The sequence below is a fragment of the Rhagoletis zephyria genome, unplaced genomic scaffold, assembly GCF_001687245.7.
Source record: "Rhagoletis zephyria isolate East Lansing unplaced genomic scaffold, Rhagoletis_zephyria_1.1 Rzeph_scaffold_00115, whole genome shotgun sequence".
NCBI classification, from domain to species: domain Eukaryota; kingdom Metazoa; phylum Arthropoda; class Insecta; order Diptera; family Tephritidae; genus Rhagoletis; species Rhagoletis zephyria.
In genome coordinates this window covers 172,771-191,680 of record NW_016157199.1, presented here as the reverse complement: position 1 = coordinate 191,680, position 18,910 = coordinate 172,771, and the positions used below count along the sequence as shown (strand labels likewise).

At 34.7% G+C, this 18,910-nt stretch overlaps 1 protein-coding gene across 11 annotated transcripts in view; it reads right to left on the bottom strand.

Moving 5' to 3' along the window:
* Rtnl1 (reticulon) overlaps positions 1 to 18,910 on the bottom strand; it is a 276,263-nt gene that overhangs the window by 85,489 nt on the left and 171,864 nt on the right. The window contains exon 1 of one of the 11 annotated variants that reach the window (XM_017634622.1): positions 7,296 to 7,806. The exons of 8 other annotated variants lie outside the window; for them this stretch is intronic. In XM_017634622.1, the coding sequence (XP_017490111.1) occupies positions 7,296 to 7,371 (76 nt within the window). In that variant the 5' untranslated portion in view covers positions 7,372 to 7,806. Of the gene's footprint in view, positions 1 to 4,179; positions 4,691 to 7,295; positions 7,807 to 18,910 lie in introns of those variants that run through there. 2 more of the 11 variants (XM_017634615.1, XM_017634643.1) reach the window with 2 other exon arrangements.

The following is an 18,910-nucleotide window of genomic DNA, read 5'->3' as shown; positions in this document are numbered from 1 at the left end:
GGTAAAAAGATAATTTTTCAATTCTCTGGGCACACGCCAGACATCTGCAGCGGGTGCATGATTTTCGTGTATACTCGATCATCTAACAAAACCCGTTTTGCATCGTTCTCTGTATACGAGCAGAAGTATTGTTCGTTATCGACTGAGCTCAAGACGAACATGTTGGCCACAACACCCGATTGCTTTTCATACATACTTGATTGGGTTCGGGTGCTTTGCAGCTCAATATACCCGGGTGTTCGAGTTTCAACCCGAGTGTGCACAAAATTTTCTTGATTGGCTTATGACGTTTTTGTTTCTACAAAAAATGTTGCCTTCTCATCGCGGTGTTCTTAGTTTTTGTGCGTAGAGGGTAAAGAGAAGGTTGAATTTTTCGGTAGTTTGTTTAAGTGTACATTTAACCATTTCTTATATTTTTGCTCATACAAAATGCGGCATCACGACGCCTACATCCATTTAGGTATAAATGTGTGTAGATCGGCAATGCCCAAGCCCTATACACTCGGTGCACATTTATTTTTTGTAAAAGTACTTATGTACCTACATAGTTTTAGGCTGTGTTCTAATATATACACACACAGCTTTCCACGCGAAACTATACGAAATAGATGCAAAAACATTTTTGTCTACTTCGCTTCTAATTTTTTCATTGCGTATGCACAAGCACAAAGCAACAACATTTTCGTATGCTTTGTGGGAACATATTGGCGCCAGTTACCTTCAGCGTAAATTTCTTTGTTGTCCTGCATTTTATCGCAATGTTCGGGTGTCCGTTTCATTGTTACACAAATTTTCGGGTTAGCTGCGGGTGTCCGAGTGTGGTGTTCGCTTGTGCTCAATTTATAGCGAGGGTAATCGAACAGACTCGTTCGTAACCAAAGCAGCTGTCGGGTATGCATCTCGATCGAACACATAGTAGCCGAGTGTGGCGTTCGCTTGTGCTTGATTTTTAGTGAGTGTGATCAAAAAGGCTCGATCATACTCAAAGCTGTTCTCTGGCACACGCACAACTTAGTTAATTGCACTGCTTTATTTTTAATATGGGGATTAGGGGCCAAGCAAACCAAACCAAAACTCATGAAACAAGAAAAAAACTATCAGTATTTTCTTTAAGTTTTCCTAAAAATTACACTGTACAGCACTCGGCTGGTTATGGGCCAAACCAATTTTTTTTTAAGAGATTGAGTCATAATTAAAAAAGTAATTTCTGCGTATGGGCATTCGAAGTTCGAAATTGCACCTTTGGTAAAAAATTAGTTTTAATTAATGCATGTAAACTACTAAAAAATTAAAAAAATAGTCGTGGTACGCCTTTTGCTCTTATTTAAACGGTATATGTATATTAAAAGACACATTTAAATATATGATTTATAATAAACAAATCTTTGGTAATATCACTAAATATTAAAATATAATTTTATATGTTAAAAGAAAAAAAGGTTCTGCAGGCGAACATTTGGAAGAACGTATCGCGCTATCTTTTATTCATAACTTTCATTTTATATTAAAATATCAATACAGTTGTTTTATTTCGCTGTTGGCAGTTGTCCTTAAACCTAACTATATAAAATTATATATCCAATGAAAGGTATTTTTATGCTCTTTCTAGTAAATGTATGTCCGTTAATATAGTAGTTTATGTAGTTACTTACGTATTTTTTTAATAAACACATACGATTTTATTTAAATATTTTGACAGAGAACTTTGGTGTCGAATTAATTTGGACTACAAATATACCCCATTAAATGAATTTTTCTGTAAACAAATCTATTTACCTAAAGAAACCAAAAATCAGCTGTTTTTGTTCACACATCGTGAATAATCCTATTGCGTCGATGCATAAGGTTGGTAATACTGATAAATTTGGTTGCATGCGAAGCATAATCAGCCTTAAGTTTTGTAAAGTTGTGTTACGTTTAAGAAGTTGTGCGAAGTTATGCGAAGTATGCATTATCAGACCTTTATTCTGGTGCGCGCGTCGTTAATTAAAATATATAAATTTTTTGATTCCAGACAACCGGGCGTATCTCAATGGATACATAATTCAAACTAGTTATAATATAAGTGTGTATGCACTACACACAAACCTATAAGTACATAAGCTTTAGATCTAATCCAATACGTCTTTTGATAAAATTCGTGTCGATAAAAAAATACTATCGGTTCACACTCGATTTCAAATCGGTATTTGATTTCTCCAGACAATTCGAAAGAGAGAGAATTAGAAAGAGAGTATAAACACCACTCACACTCAAACCAAATTATAAATCAGCTGTTTCACTCAAAGTAGCGTCCGAACAGTGTTACCATAAAAAACTATCTCACAGCAAGCAATTGTATTTTTAATGAAAAAAAGTAAATGCCAACTTGAAAATGGTTAAAAGTTATTCATCATTTAACATTATAACCGGTGTTCAAAAGAGAGAAATGTCAAAATCACTTCTACCTTATTTAATATGCGGGAAGAAAACATGCATTTTATGTCGAACGCACTTTTTATTTTGACATCAGCGCCACCAGCGGTTCCTTTTTTGCAAATGTATGTATGTTTTACTACATAGTATGTACTAGTAGTATCTGTTACGTTTCGAAAGTTTCAAAAACATATATTTGTTTTCTTATTGCTTATTTTTTCAAATAAGGATTTAAAAAAGGGACGGAAAGAGGCGGTCGATTTTTTTAAAGATATATTAAGTAAAAGGTCTGTAGAATATGCCGATATATTCAACTTAGCTTAACTCGCACTTATAATTACCATGGAAAATAAAATATCATTATAAATTCGCCCGAAAAAATACTTTTCAATGCGAACCAAGATTAAACGATACAAAATTTTTTTTTTTAAATAACATGTACTAAATAAACTATGTAAATGAATTTGTGAGAGCTTTGGGAATTTGTACTTAACACAACTGTTTTATAAAGCAATAAGCACGACTATGAAATTCTTTAATTTCAAAAATTAAAATTCGACTATCACAACATACAAGTTTGAACTCGTGGACATGCGGTAAGGAAGGTACCCCCGAGGTATAACCCCATAGTCTGATGTGGAGCGTTCCCTATTACCCAAAAAAACACTCAGGTAAACTTTAACTTGAATTTTGTAATTTGGACTTTTGGCCAGCTTTTAGAGTAAGAAATACCCCTATGTGCGTCGCTAAACTTCGACCTAGTACCACGATTACCATGCGACATGTAGTTTGACAATTACCATGCGAATAACGAACAAATCGCTATCGTCTCTCATTTTTATCGGAAATTTATCGAAACCAATTCACAAAGCAAAACTGACACTTTTTCCTGCGTACTAGAATTAAAGCTAAGGGTCTGATTATGCATACTTCGCATAACTTCGCACAACCATTTGTACCAGCGCAATAAAAATGTAACTTAAGAAAATGTGAAGCAAAATCTAAACTAAACAGATCGCTATGTTTTTAAAAGTTCTGCTAATTTCTGGGTAATGGAATACATACAAAATACATACAAAGTACATACGAAATTACAGTTTGAAGTTTATGCGAAGTATGCATAATCAGACCATAATAAATGTGTACATCACCAATTTAATGCAGAAGTTTATAAATTTTTAGCAATAACTTACATTTTTCATCAATTTTGTAGCAAAGAAAAAAACCAAACACAGAGACAGAGGACTGTCAAAGCAAATTAAGAATGTGCCCGTGGGAATGGGGTAATTCGCGATCGTAATTAGGGGAGCGAACAAAGTAATTCAGTGCTGTGGGAAGGCCGTATAAAAATGCATGCATGCGCGGCAATGAAAACTATTAGAAAATTTATTTAGAAAAAAATCGAAACTTGCTATGTATATGACGAAGCTATTAAGGGAGAGATTTGAGCGTAAACAGTACTTTTTAAGAGCTAGCAACAGCGGCAACACTCAAAGCTTAGTGAACGTGTTTTTGGGCTACGTATATACATATGTATGTATGCAAGTACGCGGTAAGTGTGTGTAAGTATTTCTTGGCGGTGAGTGGGGGCCACGTTGGCAAATTCAATAATGTCGCATAATAACAACAGTATGTAGAACTAATTGTAAGTAATGCCGCATGTACGATTATATGTAGATATTTAATTCACAAACACAGTAGTTTTAATCTTACGCAAAATATTGGTTTAGTTAAGTTCAACACGAGCTGGAAATACTTCATTACCTGGTCCACGTTCTGGTAGTTTTGTGACATTGCCATTCGAGTTGGCACGTGAGTAGAACTTATTACCACTAGCCATTTTCTCTTTTCTGTGTTTCTTTTTTTTCTTTTTTTTTATAAAGGAAGGATGAAGGGTATTCAGTTGCGGATACACTTATGCGGTGTTTGTGTGTTCAATTCTCCTTTCTCTTGAACTAAGAGGCGTCAGTCGCATGAAATTGCGTGTTAAAGTATAATAAGAAAAAAACACTTCCAGCTTTATTTGTTGTTATTTATACCAGCTAAATGCGAAGTCTGACAATTTCATAAAGTAGTACGAATTTTTAAACAAAAATAATTAAAACACGAACTGCAGCCCGACCGACGATTTTTTTACACCGATGAACACTTGAAGACTGAAATAAGCAGTAAGTGGATAGCGAGTTAAGACAAGCAGCCCACAACAGTAAAAAGCTGAAAAAAAATCGAAACTAAATTCAGTTGAAACCTGAAGATACAAGCTTGCCAGCTTGATTGCTTGTTTGGAATTCGTAAGCGTGCTACTCAGTTTATTCATACTTTTACCTTCCACCTGCCCCACTTCCTTGGCTTTCTGTGGATTTACTCTCTATTCCACTTTTATCTCCACTTCGTAAGCAAATCTGAAACATATTGATGTCCCAATCAGCGTTAGAACTTCACTACGATCGTAGTAGATTTACTACGATTTTTGAGGGAAGTAAGAAATTTACTGCGCTACCACGATCTACTTCGATTTTCTTACAAAAATAATAAAGTGCACTTATTGCAGAAGCATTCACTTTCAATAAAAGTATGAGACTCGGATCAATTTGCATACATTAAGATAAATAACACTGGTCTACAAATTTCAACTTTTTTTCTGCGAATAAGACGGGACCTGGTGTTTCTGAACGGATTTTTCGTGCTGAACACGAATCCGGGGTCAAAAATGTCCCATCACGTCACGTTTTCGAGAAAAAAGGGGTTGAAACCCCTAAAAACAGCGTTTTTGGCCATTTTCGAAAAATTNATAAGTACATAAGCTTTAGATCTAATCCAATACGTCTTTTGATAAAATTCGTGTCGATAAAAAAATACTATCGGTTCACACTCGATTTCAAATCGGTATTTGATTTCTCCAGACAATTCGAAAGAGAGAGAATTAGAAAGAGAGTATAAACACCACTCACACTCAAACCAAATTATAAATCAGCTGTTTCACTCAAAGTAGCGTCCGAACAGTGTTACCATAAAAAACTATCTCACAGCAAGCAATTGTATTTTTAATGAAAAAAAGTAAATGCCAACTTGAAAATGGTTAAAAGTTATTCATCATTTAACATTATAACCGGTGTTCAAAAGAGAGAAATGTCAAAATCACTTCTACCTTATTTAATATGCGGGAAGAAAACATGCATTTTATGTCGAACGCACTTTTTATTTTGACATCAGCGCCACCAGCGGTTCCTTTTTTGCAAATGTATGTATGTTTTACTACATAGTATGTACTAGTAGTATCTGTTACGTTTCGAAAGTTTCAAAAACATATATTTGTTTTCTTATTGCTTATTTTTTCAAATAAGGATTTAAAAAAGGGACGGAAAGAGGCGGTCGATTTTTTTAAAGATATATTAAGTAAAAGGTCTGTAGAATATGCCGATATATTCAACTTAGCTTAACTCGCACTTATAATTACCATGGAAAATAAAATATCATTATAAATTCGCCCGAAAAAATACTTTTCAATGCGAACCAAGATTAAACGATACAAAATTTTTTTTTTTAAATAACATGTACTAAATAAACTATGTAAATGAATTTGTGAGAGCTTTGGGAATTTGTACTTAACACAACTGTTTTATAAAGCAATAAGCACGACTATGAAATTCTTTAATTTCAAAAATTAAAATTCGACTATCACAACATACAAGTTTGAACTCGTGGACATGCGGTAAGGAAGGTACCCCCGAGGTATAACCCCATAGTCTGATGTGGAGCGTTCCCTATTACCCAAAAAAACACTCAGGTAAACTTTAACTTGAATTTTGTAATTTGGACTTTTGGCCAGCTTTTAGAGTAAGAAATACCCCTATGTGCGTCGCTAAACTTCGACCTAGTACCACGATTACCATGCGACATGTAGTTTGACAATTACCATGCGAATAACGAACAAATCGCTATCGTCTCTCATTTTTATCGGAAATTTATCGAAACCAATTCACAAAGCAAAACTGACACTTTTTCCTGCGTACTAGAATTAAAGCTAAGGGTCTGATTATGCATACTTCGCATAACTTCGCACAACCATTTGTACCAGCGCAATAAAAATGTAACTTAAGAAAATGTGAAGCAAAATCTAAACTAAACAGATCGCTATGTTTTTAAAAGTTCTGCTAATTTCTGGGTAATGGAATACATACAAAATACATACAAAGTACATACGAAATTACAGTTTGAAGTTTATGCGAAGTATGCATAATCAGACCATAATAAATGTGTACATCACCAATTTAATGCAGAAGTTTATAAATTTTTAGCAATAACTTACATTTTTCATCAATTTTGTAGCAAAGAAAAAAACCAAACACAGAGACAGAGGACTGTCAAAGCAAATTAAGAATGTGCCCGTGGGAATGGGGTAATTCGCGATCGTAATTAGGGGAGCGAACAAAGTAATTCAGTGCTGTGGGAAGGCCGTATAAAAATGCATGCATGCGCGGCAATGAAAACTATTAGAAAATTTATTTAGAAAAAAATCGAAACTTGCTATGTATATGACGAAGCTATTAAGGGAGAGATTTGAGCGTAAACAGTACTTTTTAAGAGCTAGCAACAGCGGCAACACTCAAAGCTTAGTGAACGTGTTTTTGGGCTACGTATATACATATGTATGTATGCAAGTACGCGGTAAGTGTGTGTAAGTATTTCTTGGCGGTGAGTGGGGGCCACGTTGGCAAATTCAATAATGTCGCATAATAACAACAGTATGTAGAACTAATTGTAAGTAATGCCGCATGTACGATTATATGTAGATATTTAATTCACAAACACAGTAGTTTTAATCTTACGCAAAATATTGGTTTAGTTAAGTTCAACACGAGCTGGAAATACTTCATTACCTGGTCCACGTTCTGGTAGTTTTGTGACATTGCCATTCGAGTTGGCACGTGAGTAGAACTTATTACCACTAGCCATTTTCTCTTTTCTGTGTTTCTTTTTTTTCTTTTTTTTTATAAAGGAAGGATGAAGGGTATTCAGTTGCGGATACACTTATGCGGTGTTTGTGTGTTCAATTCTCCTTTCTCTTGAACTAAGAGGCGTCAGTCGCATGAAATTGCGTGTTAAAGTATAATAAGAAAAAAACACTTCCAGCTTTATTTGTTGTTATTTATACCAGCTAAATGCGAAGTCTGACAATTTCATAAAGTAGTACGAATTTTTAAACAAAAATAATTAAAACACGAACTGCAGCCCGACCGACGATTTTTTTACACCGATGAACACTTGAAGACTGAAATAAGCAGTAAGTGGATAGCGAGTTAAGACAAGCAGCCCACAACAGTAAAAAGCTGAAAAAAAATCGAAACTAAATTCAGTTGAAACCTGAAGATACAAGCTTGCCAGCTTGATTGCTTGTTTGGAATTCGTAAGCGTGCTACTCAGTTTATTCATACTTTTACCTTCCACCTGCCCCACTTCCTTGGCTTTCTGTGGATTTACTCTCTATTCCACTTTTATCTCCACTTCGTAAGCAAATCTGAAACATATTGATGTCCCAATCAGCGTTAGAACTTCACTACGATCGTAGTAGATTTACTACGATTTTTGAGGGAAGTAAGAAATTTACTGCGCTACCACGATCTACTTCGATTTTCTTACAAAAATAATAAAGTGCACTTATTGCAGAAGCATTCACTTTCAATAAAAGTATGAGACTCGGATCAATTTGCATACATTAAGATAAATAACACTGGTCTACAAATTTCAACTTTTTTTCTGCGAATAAGACGGGACCTGGTGTTTCTGAACGGATTTTTCGTGCTGAACACGAATCCGGGGTCAAAAATGTCCCATCACGTCACGTTTTCGAGAAANGTAAAAGAAATTATCACTGGTTGACGTTTTTACAGGAAAAATGCTTCTTTTGTTCCCGTACTTTTTGTTGTTACTCACTTTTTACTCATTTCACAGAGTAATTTTGCTGTCGGACATTTTTACAGGATTTTACACGAAAAGTATTGGATCAGAGCTATAGATGCTAAAGTGAGTATATATAAATAAGTATAGCCGTAGGAAAACAATTGAAGGATATGAATTGTGATGCATATTTTTCAACATAAATGACAACACACATTTATGCATACTTTACTAAAATAAACCAAATCGCTTTGGATTATGATTTGGTTTGTCCAGCAAACGAGCGATACATAAAAAATTTACTATGGAATTTTTTTTTTTTTCTGTTACAAATTTTCACCTCATATACTACGGTTTAGGCTTGCCGTAGTTCTAACCCAACAAAAGTTTAAACGAGTTTTGAGTTCAAAATGCTCCCGCTCCATAATAAGAACACGGAATTTAGCAATACTTTACTAAGCAGTTCCCAGAGTATAAGTAAGCGAGTGTAAATTTGTTTGAGTAGGAAGACAACACATTGATTAATAGTGTTGCTTGTTTGCAATGGCGACTAGTTAGTTATTAAAACAAAGTAGCCAATATGGCTTCAGTTATACATACATAGTATATACATATGTGCATACAGTGGTGAAGAAAATAATATGAGTGCAACATTTTGACTAATGGCCTTATTAGAGTGGTTCAAACAAATTTTTTTTTGGAAATTCATTAAGGCTACCTCAAATTATTGTTATTTGTGATAAAAAAAGAGAAACGTTTATTTTGAAAAAAAGTTTTCTTAGAGGTCGCGCTGGTCGGTTTTTTATAAAAACGCTGATGTTCAAATTTTTTTATTTTCTTGACATGTTAAAATGCAGCTAAAAATTAGTTTTTTTTACATATAATTACTTTGGTATTATTGGGGAACATTCCCTTAATTACATATCTGTCTTGGGCAGTTAGAATGGGCCTAGTGCCCGAAAATATGCTCTCGAAAAGGGACTAGTAAAATTAAAACGCTGATACTGAACGACTTACGCATTGTCATGGGTTGAAACTTGTTACTAGGGGGTTTCTGGCGTTGCTAATTAGGGATCTGAAGTCAGTTTTTCGAAATTCAAAATGGCGGATCCAAAATGGCGGTCCAATTTTTTTTTAATGATTGGATTTGTTCGAAACCCGACACTCAAGAGTTCTTGTGGTCGCCGATTACGAATCTGAAGTCAATTTTTTTTAATTCAAAATGGCGGATCCAAAATGGCGGTCCATTTTTTTTTTAATGATTGGATTTGTTCGAAACCCGACACTCAAGAGTTCTTGTGGTCGCCGATTACGAATCTGAAGTCAATTTTTTTTAATTCAAAATGGCGGATCCAAAATGGCGGTCCATTTTTTTTTTAATGATTGGATTTGTTCGAAACCCGACACTCAAGAGTTCTTGTGGTCGCCGATTACGAATCTGAAGTCAATTTTTTTTAATTCAAAATGGCGGATCCAAAATGGCGGTCCATTTTTTTTTTAATGATTGGATTTGTTCGAAACCCGACACTCAAGAGTTCTTGTGGTCGCCGATTACGAATCTGAAGTCAATTTTTTTTAATTCAAAATGGCGGATCCAATATGGCGATCAAATAAAAGGAGTACTAAAATTAAAACGTTGATAATTATAAAAAAACCGACCAGCGCGACCTCTAAGAAAACTTTTTTTTTTTTCAAAATAAAAAAATACGTTTCTCTTTTTTTATCACAAATAACAATAATTTGAGGTAGCGTTTATGAATTTCCAAAAAGAGAGTTTTTATGAACCACTCTAGGCCTTATTCATAAAAAATAAAGTAGATTTAAAAAGCTTTATGAACCTTTTGTAAGGCAACTTTATTTTCTATGAATAAGGCAATAAGTTTCTTTTGTGTTTTAATGTTCATTCAGAGAGTCTCCCTGTCTGAAACCCCGTCTGGTGGCGAACGGCAACAGAGCAGGGCTGGTGGTATTGCTCAACGTCATTTTTCACAGCCGTATGAGTTTTGAGGGGATACCAAATTCAGACATAGCGGCATATAGGAAACTCCTTTTAGTGCTGTCGAAAGCGGCTTTAAAGTCGACAAATAGGTGGTGAGTGCCGATCCTTTTCTCGCGGCTCTTTTCCAAGATTTGGCGTACTGTGAATACCTGGTCTATGGTAGACAATAGATTCGATAAGACCTTGCAGCCTATGCTTAGAAGGCTGATCCCACGGTAGTTGGCACGCATGGCGGGGTCGCCTTTCTTGTGGATTAGGCAGAGCGCACTAGAATTCCAGTCATCGGGCATGCACCTTATTACCTTCTTGCCATCAGCTTTGGCACTTTTCGTCATAGTCAGGCGCTGGGATATCGACTCCATCGTCTCGACTGGTTCATCTTCTCCACTTCTTTCAGTTCTTCTGCCATCCAAAAGGGTCGAAAAGTGTTCCCTCCATAATCTGAGTACATTCTGGACATCGGTCACTAGGTCGCCATGGTTGTTCCTACAAGAGTCTTGAAACCTTCCGTAAGTCGCTCAACTCTCTGCTAAAAATTTCGGGAGTTTTTTCTGTCGGCCAGCATTTCAAGCATTTTCTCACACTCCTCATCGTACCAGTAATGAGCGGGAAATGTGGTTCCACTGATCGCGCAAGTCGGTTTGTTGAACAGTGGTCTCTCACAGCAGGTGTGAGTGTCGAGCGTCGAATCCATTGGCCGTCTGTTTTGATTGCAGCTTTTTGACGTTGAACTTTCCTTGCATTGTTGGGGGCGCTTTTTTTTTGCTGCTCCGAGGTTGGGTCGTATAGTGGTTGCATCAATATAGTAGTGCGAGTCGATGTTTGGCCCTCGGAGTGAACGTATGTACATCTAAATCATGGAAGCATGCCTTCCGTCTATCACAACATGCTCGATTTGGTTTCCCGTTTTTCGATGTGGAGACATCCATGTAGCTTGATGGATCTTTTTATGCTAGAACCCAGTAATACATACTGCCAAGTTTTGGGCCCCGGCGAAGTCGATCGTACATATTACGCTCTAAGCTAAGAGAGCCTTGGATGCCTCGTCTCTCTCTTCCATCGTTGAAGAAACTCGCTTTGATGCGGATTGTGGCTAGACATTCGTCCACTAGAGTGATCGCCGGTCTCTCTCCCACCACAAATCCAACACCGAATTGCACTCCCTTACGTGGCAACTGTAGTAGACGTCGCAAGGCTCCACGCTTACCTTCCTCGTCCCGTCCATCGCATTTCGTGGATGGAGGTGATGTCAGCCTTTATTTTCCCTAGGACATCAACCAGCCGGACAGAGGCACCATCCCGATTAAGGGTTCGGATATTCCAAGTGCATACCCTAAAATCATAGTCCTTCCTATGTTTGCCATGATCGTCATCAAAAGAAAGGGGTATCATCCGAGGCATGTGTTGTTTTTCATTGGGCAGGGTTTTAACGTGGCGGGACCCAAACCCAGCGCACGCGGGCCACTCGCAGTTGAATGACAGTCAAAAGCTTTGCAGTACTGGGAAATGTACAAAACATAGTGGTCAAAAGCGAATATCTCAACTAAACCCTAATGTATTTTTTAAATTCATAGCTCTACATACCTGTAAACCAGACGTTATACAAAACAAAAAATGTAAAAAAATAAACTTTTTTCCGTATACTCTGTAATATTCCTCCGCAATTTTGTAAGGTAAGCTAATCATTTATAATCATTGCTTTGCAGCGAAATATCTTCTCTTAAATTATATACATAGGTATGTATAAATATGGGGACGTATTGAACATTTTGAGTATGCAGATTTTTTATGCTGGTATATTCATTTATGCTAAATATATGTATTACTTGATTTTCTTTTGTCACACTTAAGAAGTAAACGTCTTGGCTGTTCACCCAACCGGTCTATTGTTTTATCAATAATCTCAGATTGGTTCTGTGATACAAAACTTTCGTTGTACGCTTAGAAAAGACACAAACGTAAAGACAAAGTAATAAACAATTGAACTATTTTTGCTCATTGTCGACTGCATCCAGGTTTTTACCCTTTTTAAATGGAAGTGCTTTGAACATAGAGAGAATAACTTGATACAGAACCAGATGATTCACATATCCACTTTTTAAATTAATTTACTAATTATTTTGTTAGCGTTGAGAGTATAATTTGTTATACAGTATATATACAGGAAAAACCTTGAAAGTTAGGGGGGCCGAAATTATCAAGCAAGCATTTCGTGGTTCTATTTTTTAATATCTAGGCAAAAATTTGGCTACGCCCATGCTAGTGGTGCGAAGAAATTCTTCAGACTTTCCATACACAACGCAAGCGGTTTGATTAAACTTCAACATGGCGGCCAGAAATTCAAAAAAATTTGATTTTTATTAAAATTACCTTCAGCGGCTCGTCAAACCCCATACACAACACAAATAGCTTGCAGCAAAGGGATATTTCGCTCTTAAGCGTAGTTCCCCAGTACGTTTTGTCAATGTAAAAGTCAATCAGAAAAATTTCAGAAAAATAGCTGAAAATGTACCCTTTTCACAACCACTTTCGGTACCGCGTTTCATCCACTTTTCTTCCCGTTTTCGGATTAATTTTCGGATTTTTTGCTGGCTGGGCTGTTCTCGTAAGAAGCGCAGCAGTTTCGCGCATATATTACTTATTCTTTGGAACTTCACAATCACACTGTCAAAGAGCGAATCAACACGATTTTAGAGGCAGTCTGCTCGTGTTAGTGAGGTACCCATTCGCAATGCAAATCGAAGAAGAACGAAGTACTTCAGACGAAATCTTAAAGCTATCGACAAATTTGTACAGAACAATGGTTTGAAATGGAGCAAGTGTGCGGATATTTGCGGTGGTTGGAAAAACGAAAGGAGCGATGTCTAGGATGAAGCAAGAGACAGAAAACGCCACGAGAAGTCACTGACCGTATTGAATGACGCTGCGAAGATAATAGAGGTCTGCGAAAGTAAAATACATCTCTGGGTTTTTCTAGCACGTCGAGTTTTTTTTTTATTGGTGACATGTATATTTTACAATTTCTAGCAATTTGCATGAAAACCCCATAAATAAACAAAGTAATCAGAAAAACGTATGTAACTTCGAAGTTAACGCTAAGAAAATAGATAATAGCCGGTTTCACTAGCAATTTCCATATAAAATTCAAAAAATTAAAATCATTTATCACTTAAATTGCTTTCGTGAAATTGGCTGTAAAAATTATTTTCTAAGCGTTATTTTCTTCGCTGGTTATCGAAGATCGAACATCGAAAGTGAAATTATGAGCTATGCGACCGTGTCGAAATTTTCGTTGAGTGTCGAATTTTCTGTCGAACAGAATTTTGCTTTCGATGGTGTAGCGATGTGTTAGAAAACTGTGAATTTATGATTTGCATTTGTTTTTTTTTTACTTTATGGCGGTTGGACACTAATTTAAACAACTTTTATTAATTCGAAAGACTACACTTAAACCCTTTTGAACATTTTCTACTCCTGACCAGTTTACCAAGCTCTCATCCTCTGACGAATCGAACCACGTTTTTATAAACTCGCTTTCTTTTTTATTTCATTTTAATTTGCACAAATTTACATACATATTTATAAGCACACTATTTAGTTTGCTCGATTTGTAAACAAAACTTCTCAGCGGTGAAAAATATACTATTGTAAACAACCTAACCGAGCGATATTCACAATAGCTCTTCTTCATCGAATGAGCGTCATAATACCAAATGAAAATTCGTACGATCAGCACTTTCGATCACAGTCGAATGCAACGCATAATAGGGGCCTTACTTTTACATTTCTACGTGAGACTGCATTTTCAACAAATGCTTACATAAACAAGTAAGTTTTAAACAAAAAAAAAACAAAAAAAACCGATTTCAATTCCCATCTAAGAATTTAAGATCATTGTTAATCTATTCATGTTCCAATGATCGGATTAAAACCAAATTAGACCACCTGTCAGGTAACACCTTTCCTTTAAAAAAGAATCATAGTAATCGGTTAACGTGGTCCAAAGTTATGCGGTAGCATACATAGAAAAAAATAAAAAATAAAATACTCCGACGAATTGATAACCTTCTTTTTGTGAAGTCGGTTAAAAACAAATAATCCAGCAAGCTTTCAGCGTCAAATGATTTCAGGCTAAAATTGTCAAAGCTCNCCAAAGTTATGCGGTAGCATACATAGAAAAAAATAAAAAATAAAATACTCCGACGAATTGATAACCTTCTTTTTGTGAAGTCGGTTAAAAACAAATAATCCAGCAAGCTTTCAGCGTCAAATGATTTCAGGCTAAAATTGTCAAAGCTCCCAATAAACTTGAAGGAAATAATGAAATCATCAAACCAATTTCAGTCCTCACATTAAAGCATGACGATTGCATTGTATATTCTTGTTTGCGTAGACATTTGAAGAGTAGGGGTGCCGCGAAATTTTTTTTAGCACAACAAGGGTGCCGAGGTGAAAAAAGTTTGGGAACCCCTGGTCTAAGGCATATAACAAAAAAAAATTTAAAAACACCATGGTTTTTGGATTTTTTAAATAGCAGATTATATATAAAAAAAATAAAAGTTAATTTTCAATTGTATTACCAATTAGTAAATTTGTTGTTTAAAATTTTTATATTTTTTAATATATTTTTATTAATATTTAAATAATTAATCTTTTTTATAAGAAAAAATTGGTATTTTTTCCTTTTAAGTGTTTTTCTCAAATTTTTATATACGAAGTATACAAATATGCATATCAGAAGAAAGGGGGTTTAATCGCCTTTACAACGGTACCAATTGTTTAAAAATCGGTTGGTAATTTTTTGGTTTAAAATATTTTTTTTTATAACCAAAGTTATTTTTTCCTTTAAATGTGGTTTTTCTCAAATTTTTATATACGAAGTGTACAAATATGCATTTCAGAAGGGGTTCAATCGCCTTTACAACGATACCAACTTTTTAAAAATCGGTTAGTATTTTTTTTTAAATATTTTTTTATACAAAAAAGGTATCTCTTCATTAAAATGTGTTTTTTTTTTTAATTTTTATATACGAAGTATGCAAATATGCATATCAGAAGAAGAATTGTTTAAAAATCGGTTAGTAATTTTTATTTTTTTTTAGTTATTTTTTCCTTTAAATGTGGTTTTTCTCAAATTTTTATATACGAAGTATACAAATATGCATTTCAGAAGGGGTTCAATCGCCTTTACAACGATACCAACTTTTTAAAAATCGGTTAGTATTTTTTTTTTAAATATTTTTTTATACAAAAAAGGTATCTCTTCATTAAAATGTGTTTTTTTTTTTAATTTTTATATACGAAGTATGCAAATATGCATATCAGAAGAAGAATTGTTTAAAAATCGGTTAGTAATTTTTATTTTTTTTTAGTTATTTTTTCCTTTAAATGTGGTTTTTCTCAAATTTTTATATACGAAGTATACAAATATGCATTTCAGAAGGGGTTCAATCGCCTTTACGACGATACCAATTTTTATACCCGAGCGCACTTGTGCACAAGGGTATTATAACTTTGTTCACATAACGGTTGTTTGTAACAGGCAAAACGAATCGAGATAGATATAGACAAATGTATACATAAATGATCAGAATGAAAAGAGAAATCGATTAAGCGGTGACTGTCTGTCCGTCCGTCCGTCCGTCCGTCGATAACTCGGGTAAAAATTTAGATATCTTAACGAAACTTCTTCTGGGCGTAGGACGGATAGTATTGAAAATGGGCGAAATCGGACAATAACCACGCCTACCTCTCATACAACGGTAAATTTCAGAAATGCGAAAACTGCGATATTTTAGTAACTACTGAAGATAATTCACTCAAAATTGATATTTACAATGAGTTTTAGACAGAAAATAAGAATATTAAAAAAATTTGGCAAATAGGCGTAGCCATGCCCACTTATGGTTACATGTGTATATCTTGGTAACCGCTACACCAATTTCTTCCAAACTTGGCACAGTTGTTGGACCTGGTACAGGATACCAAATGGCCGAAAATTTTTAAAATCGGACAATAATCACGCCCACATCCCATATAACGGTAATTTAGGAAAATACGAAATCTTCGATAAATCAGTAAATAGTAAAGCTAATTTATTCAAAATTGATGTTTGGAACAATTCTTTACTAGGAAATACGTACGCCCACTTATGATCACATATATGTATCTCGGTAACCGTTCTACCAATTTGTACCAAACTCGGTATGGCTATTGTGCTTGCCGCATAGAAGCAAATCGTTAAAAATTATTGAAATCGGACTAAAATTACCGCCGTTTTTCATATAACGGTAAATTTCAGAAATGCTTGAAATTTCAATATTTCGAAATTTAAGGACGCTAATTTACTTAAAATTTATACACCCCGGATTATCATGTAGCGGTAGCTTTCGGAAAGGTGGAAAACATATATGTAATACTTGCGCCGGGTATTTTATGTTCGGCTCCGCCCGAACTTAAGACTTTTTTACTTGTTTTTAAGATTTTTTTATAAAAAAAGTATCTTTTCATTTAAATGTTATTTTTTTTTTAATTTTTATATACGAAGTATGCAAATATGCATATCAGAAGAAAGGGGATTTAATCGCCTTTACAACGATACCGATTTTTTAAAAATCGGTTAGTAATGGTTTTTTGTTTAAAATATTTTTTTATAAAAAAGGGTATTTCTTCCTTTAAATGTGTTTTTCTCAAATTTTTATATACGAAGTATACAAAAATGCACATCAGAAGAAAGAACGACATAAATGTTTTTAAAAATCATTTCAAAATTGTTTGAAATATAAGGAATTAAATTTTTCGAAGACGTGACCCTGTGTAGCATCTGTAATATAAGTTTGCACAAAAAAAGTTATATACCATTTAAATAAGAGCAAAAGGAGGACTACGCCTATATTTTTATGTTTTTAGTTATTTATATACATTAATTAAATATAGTTTTTTACCAATGGTCCTATTTCGAACTTCGAAGGCCCATATCTCGATTTCGGAGGCTAACTTCTAAAAACGGAGAAATTACTTTTTTACCTATTACTCAATCTTTGTTTTTGTTATTTGTTGGCCTTATAACAATTATATTCATTAATTTTTATTGAGCTCGAGGCCGCACAGTGGTTCGGATAGCAGATCTAGCTGGACGAAAGTCAAATTTTTTTTGTTTTTCAAATACTTAATGGTACTTGGGATACATTCCTGACAATACATTCAAATAGAAATTGCATTTATTAAAGCATTAACATATGTAAACAAACAAAAAAAGGTAAGTCAACGCCGCCCATTTGACAACTCTATTTTAAAAGCTGAAATTTAACTTAAAAGATTGCTAATTGCACTCACAGACATTTGCATAATTGCAAATTGACTTTAAAAACAAAAAACTACACTTATTCCGATATAGATTCGGAGGTCATAACGCAATTTATGTCCACATTGGTATAAGCAAATTTATTCTGAAAAATCGTCGTTTTGATTAATTAAAAAAATAAATTAAAGAGTAGGAAAAGTAAAGGCCGTCGAAGGCCGTTATAAAACCGCTTGCATATTATTCTATACACCTTCGCAAATGCAGAGGGTAAGTTCGATAACCAAGTCTAACCAATTGGCTTAGATATTTACATTTTAGTGACGGTATGTCAAATCTCAAAATTCAAAAGTAATTATTAACAGGAATGTATCTGAATATAAATATAAGATCATTGGCGGATCCACGGGGGAGAGGGGGGGAGGAGCGGGTAGGGGTTGTGTGTTAAAACAGAAAAATACTTGGAGTTATAAAAACTTTGGTTATGTAAGAGTTAAAAAAAAACTCGCGAATTTTCTGCTTTCTGAAATTAAATAATTATACAACAGGCATAAAAATTTTTAAGCGCTGTTATAAAATTTTTTCTGAAATTTATTTGTGTTTCTTGCTGTGATCTTAAATTTTAGTCATGGTAAATAAAATCTTAAGAAGTGAGTTGTTTGACATTTGGAGAACTGTTGCTGAAACTTCTAAAAAACAAGGTGTCCGTGATTATGTGATTAGTAAATTGAAAGAAATATCTGATGAAAATGCTCGTTCCGAAGTAAATAAAGTAAATTAAGTAAATGACTTTAGATTCGTAATCAGCAACCCAGAAAACCCCCAGATACCCAGTTACATAGAAATCTACCGATTTTTTTTAATTTTCGTCCGCCATATTGGATCCGCCATTTTGAATTTTTGGTAAATGACTTTGGAGATGTAATCAGCGACCCAGGAAACCCCCAGATACCCAGTTTCATAGAAATCTACCGATTTTTTTTTTATTTCGTCCGCCATATTGGATCCGCCATTTTGAATTTTTGATAAGTGACTTCAGATTCGTAATCAGCGACTCAAAAATCCCCTAGGTAAGAAGTGGTGTAAAGATCCATCAACGAGTATTTGTTTAAATAGTTTCGTCCAGCTAGATTTGCGATCCGAACCACTGTGGGCCGTTTTTTAATGAAAATTTATTGTGGAAAAGCAACAATAATTTGAAAAAATTGTAGAAGTGATAGCTATTTCGGAAATCACCACATTTCCTCATCAGACTTCTTTTCAGTAGGCTTCGAACCGACGATCCCACTGACTCAGCC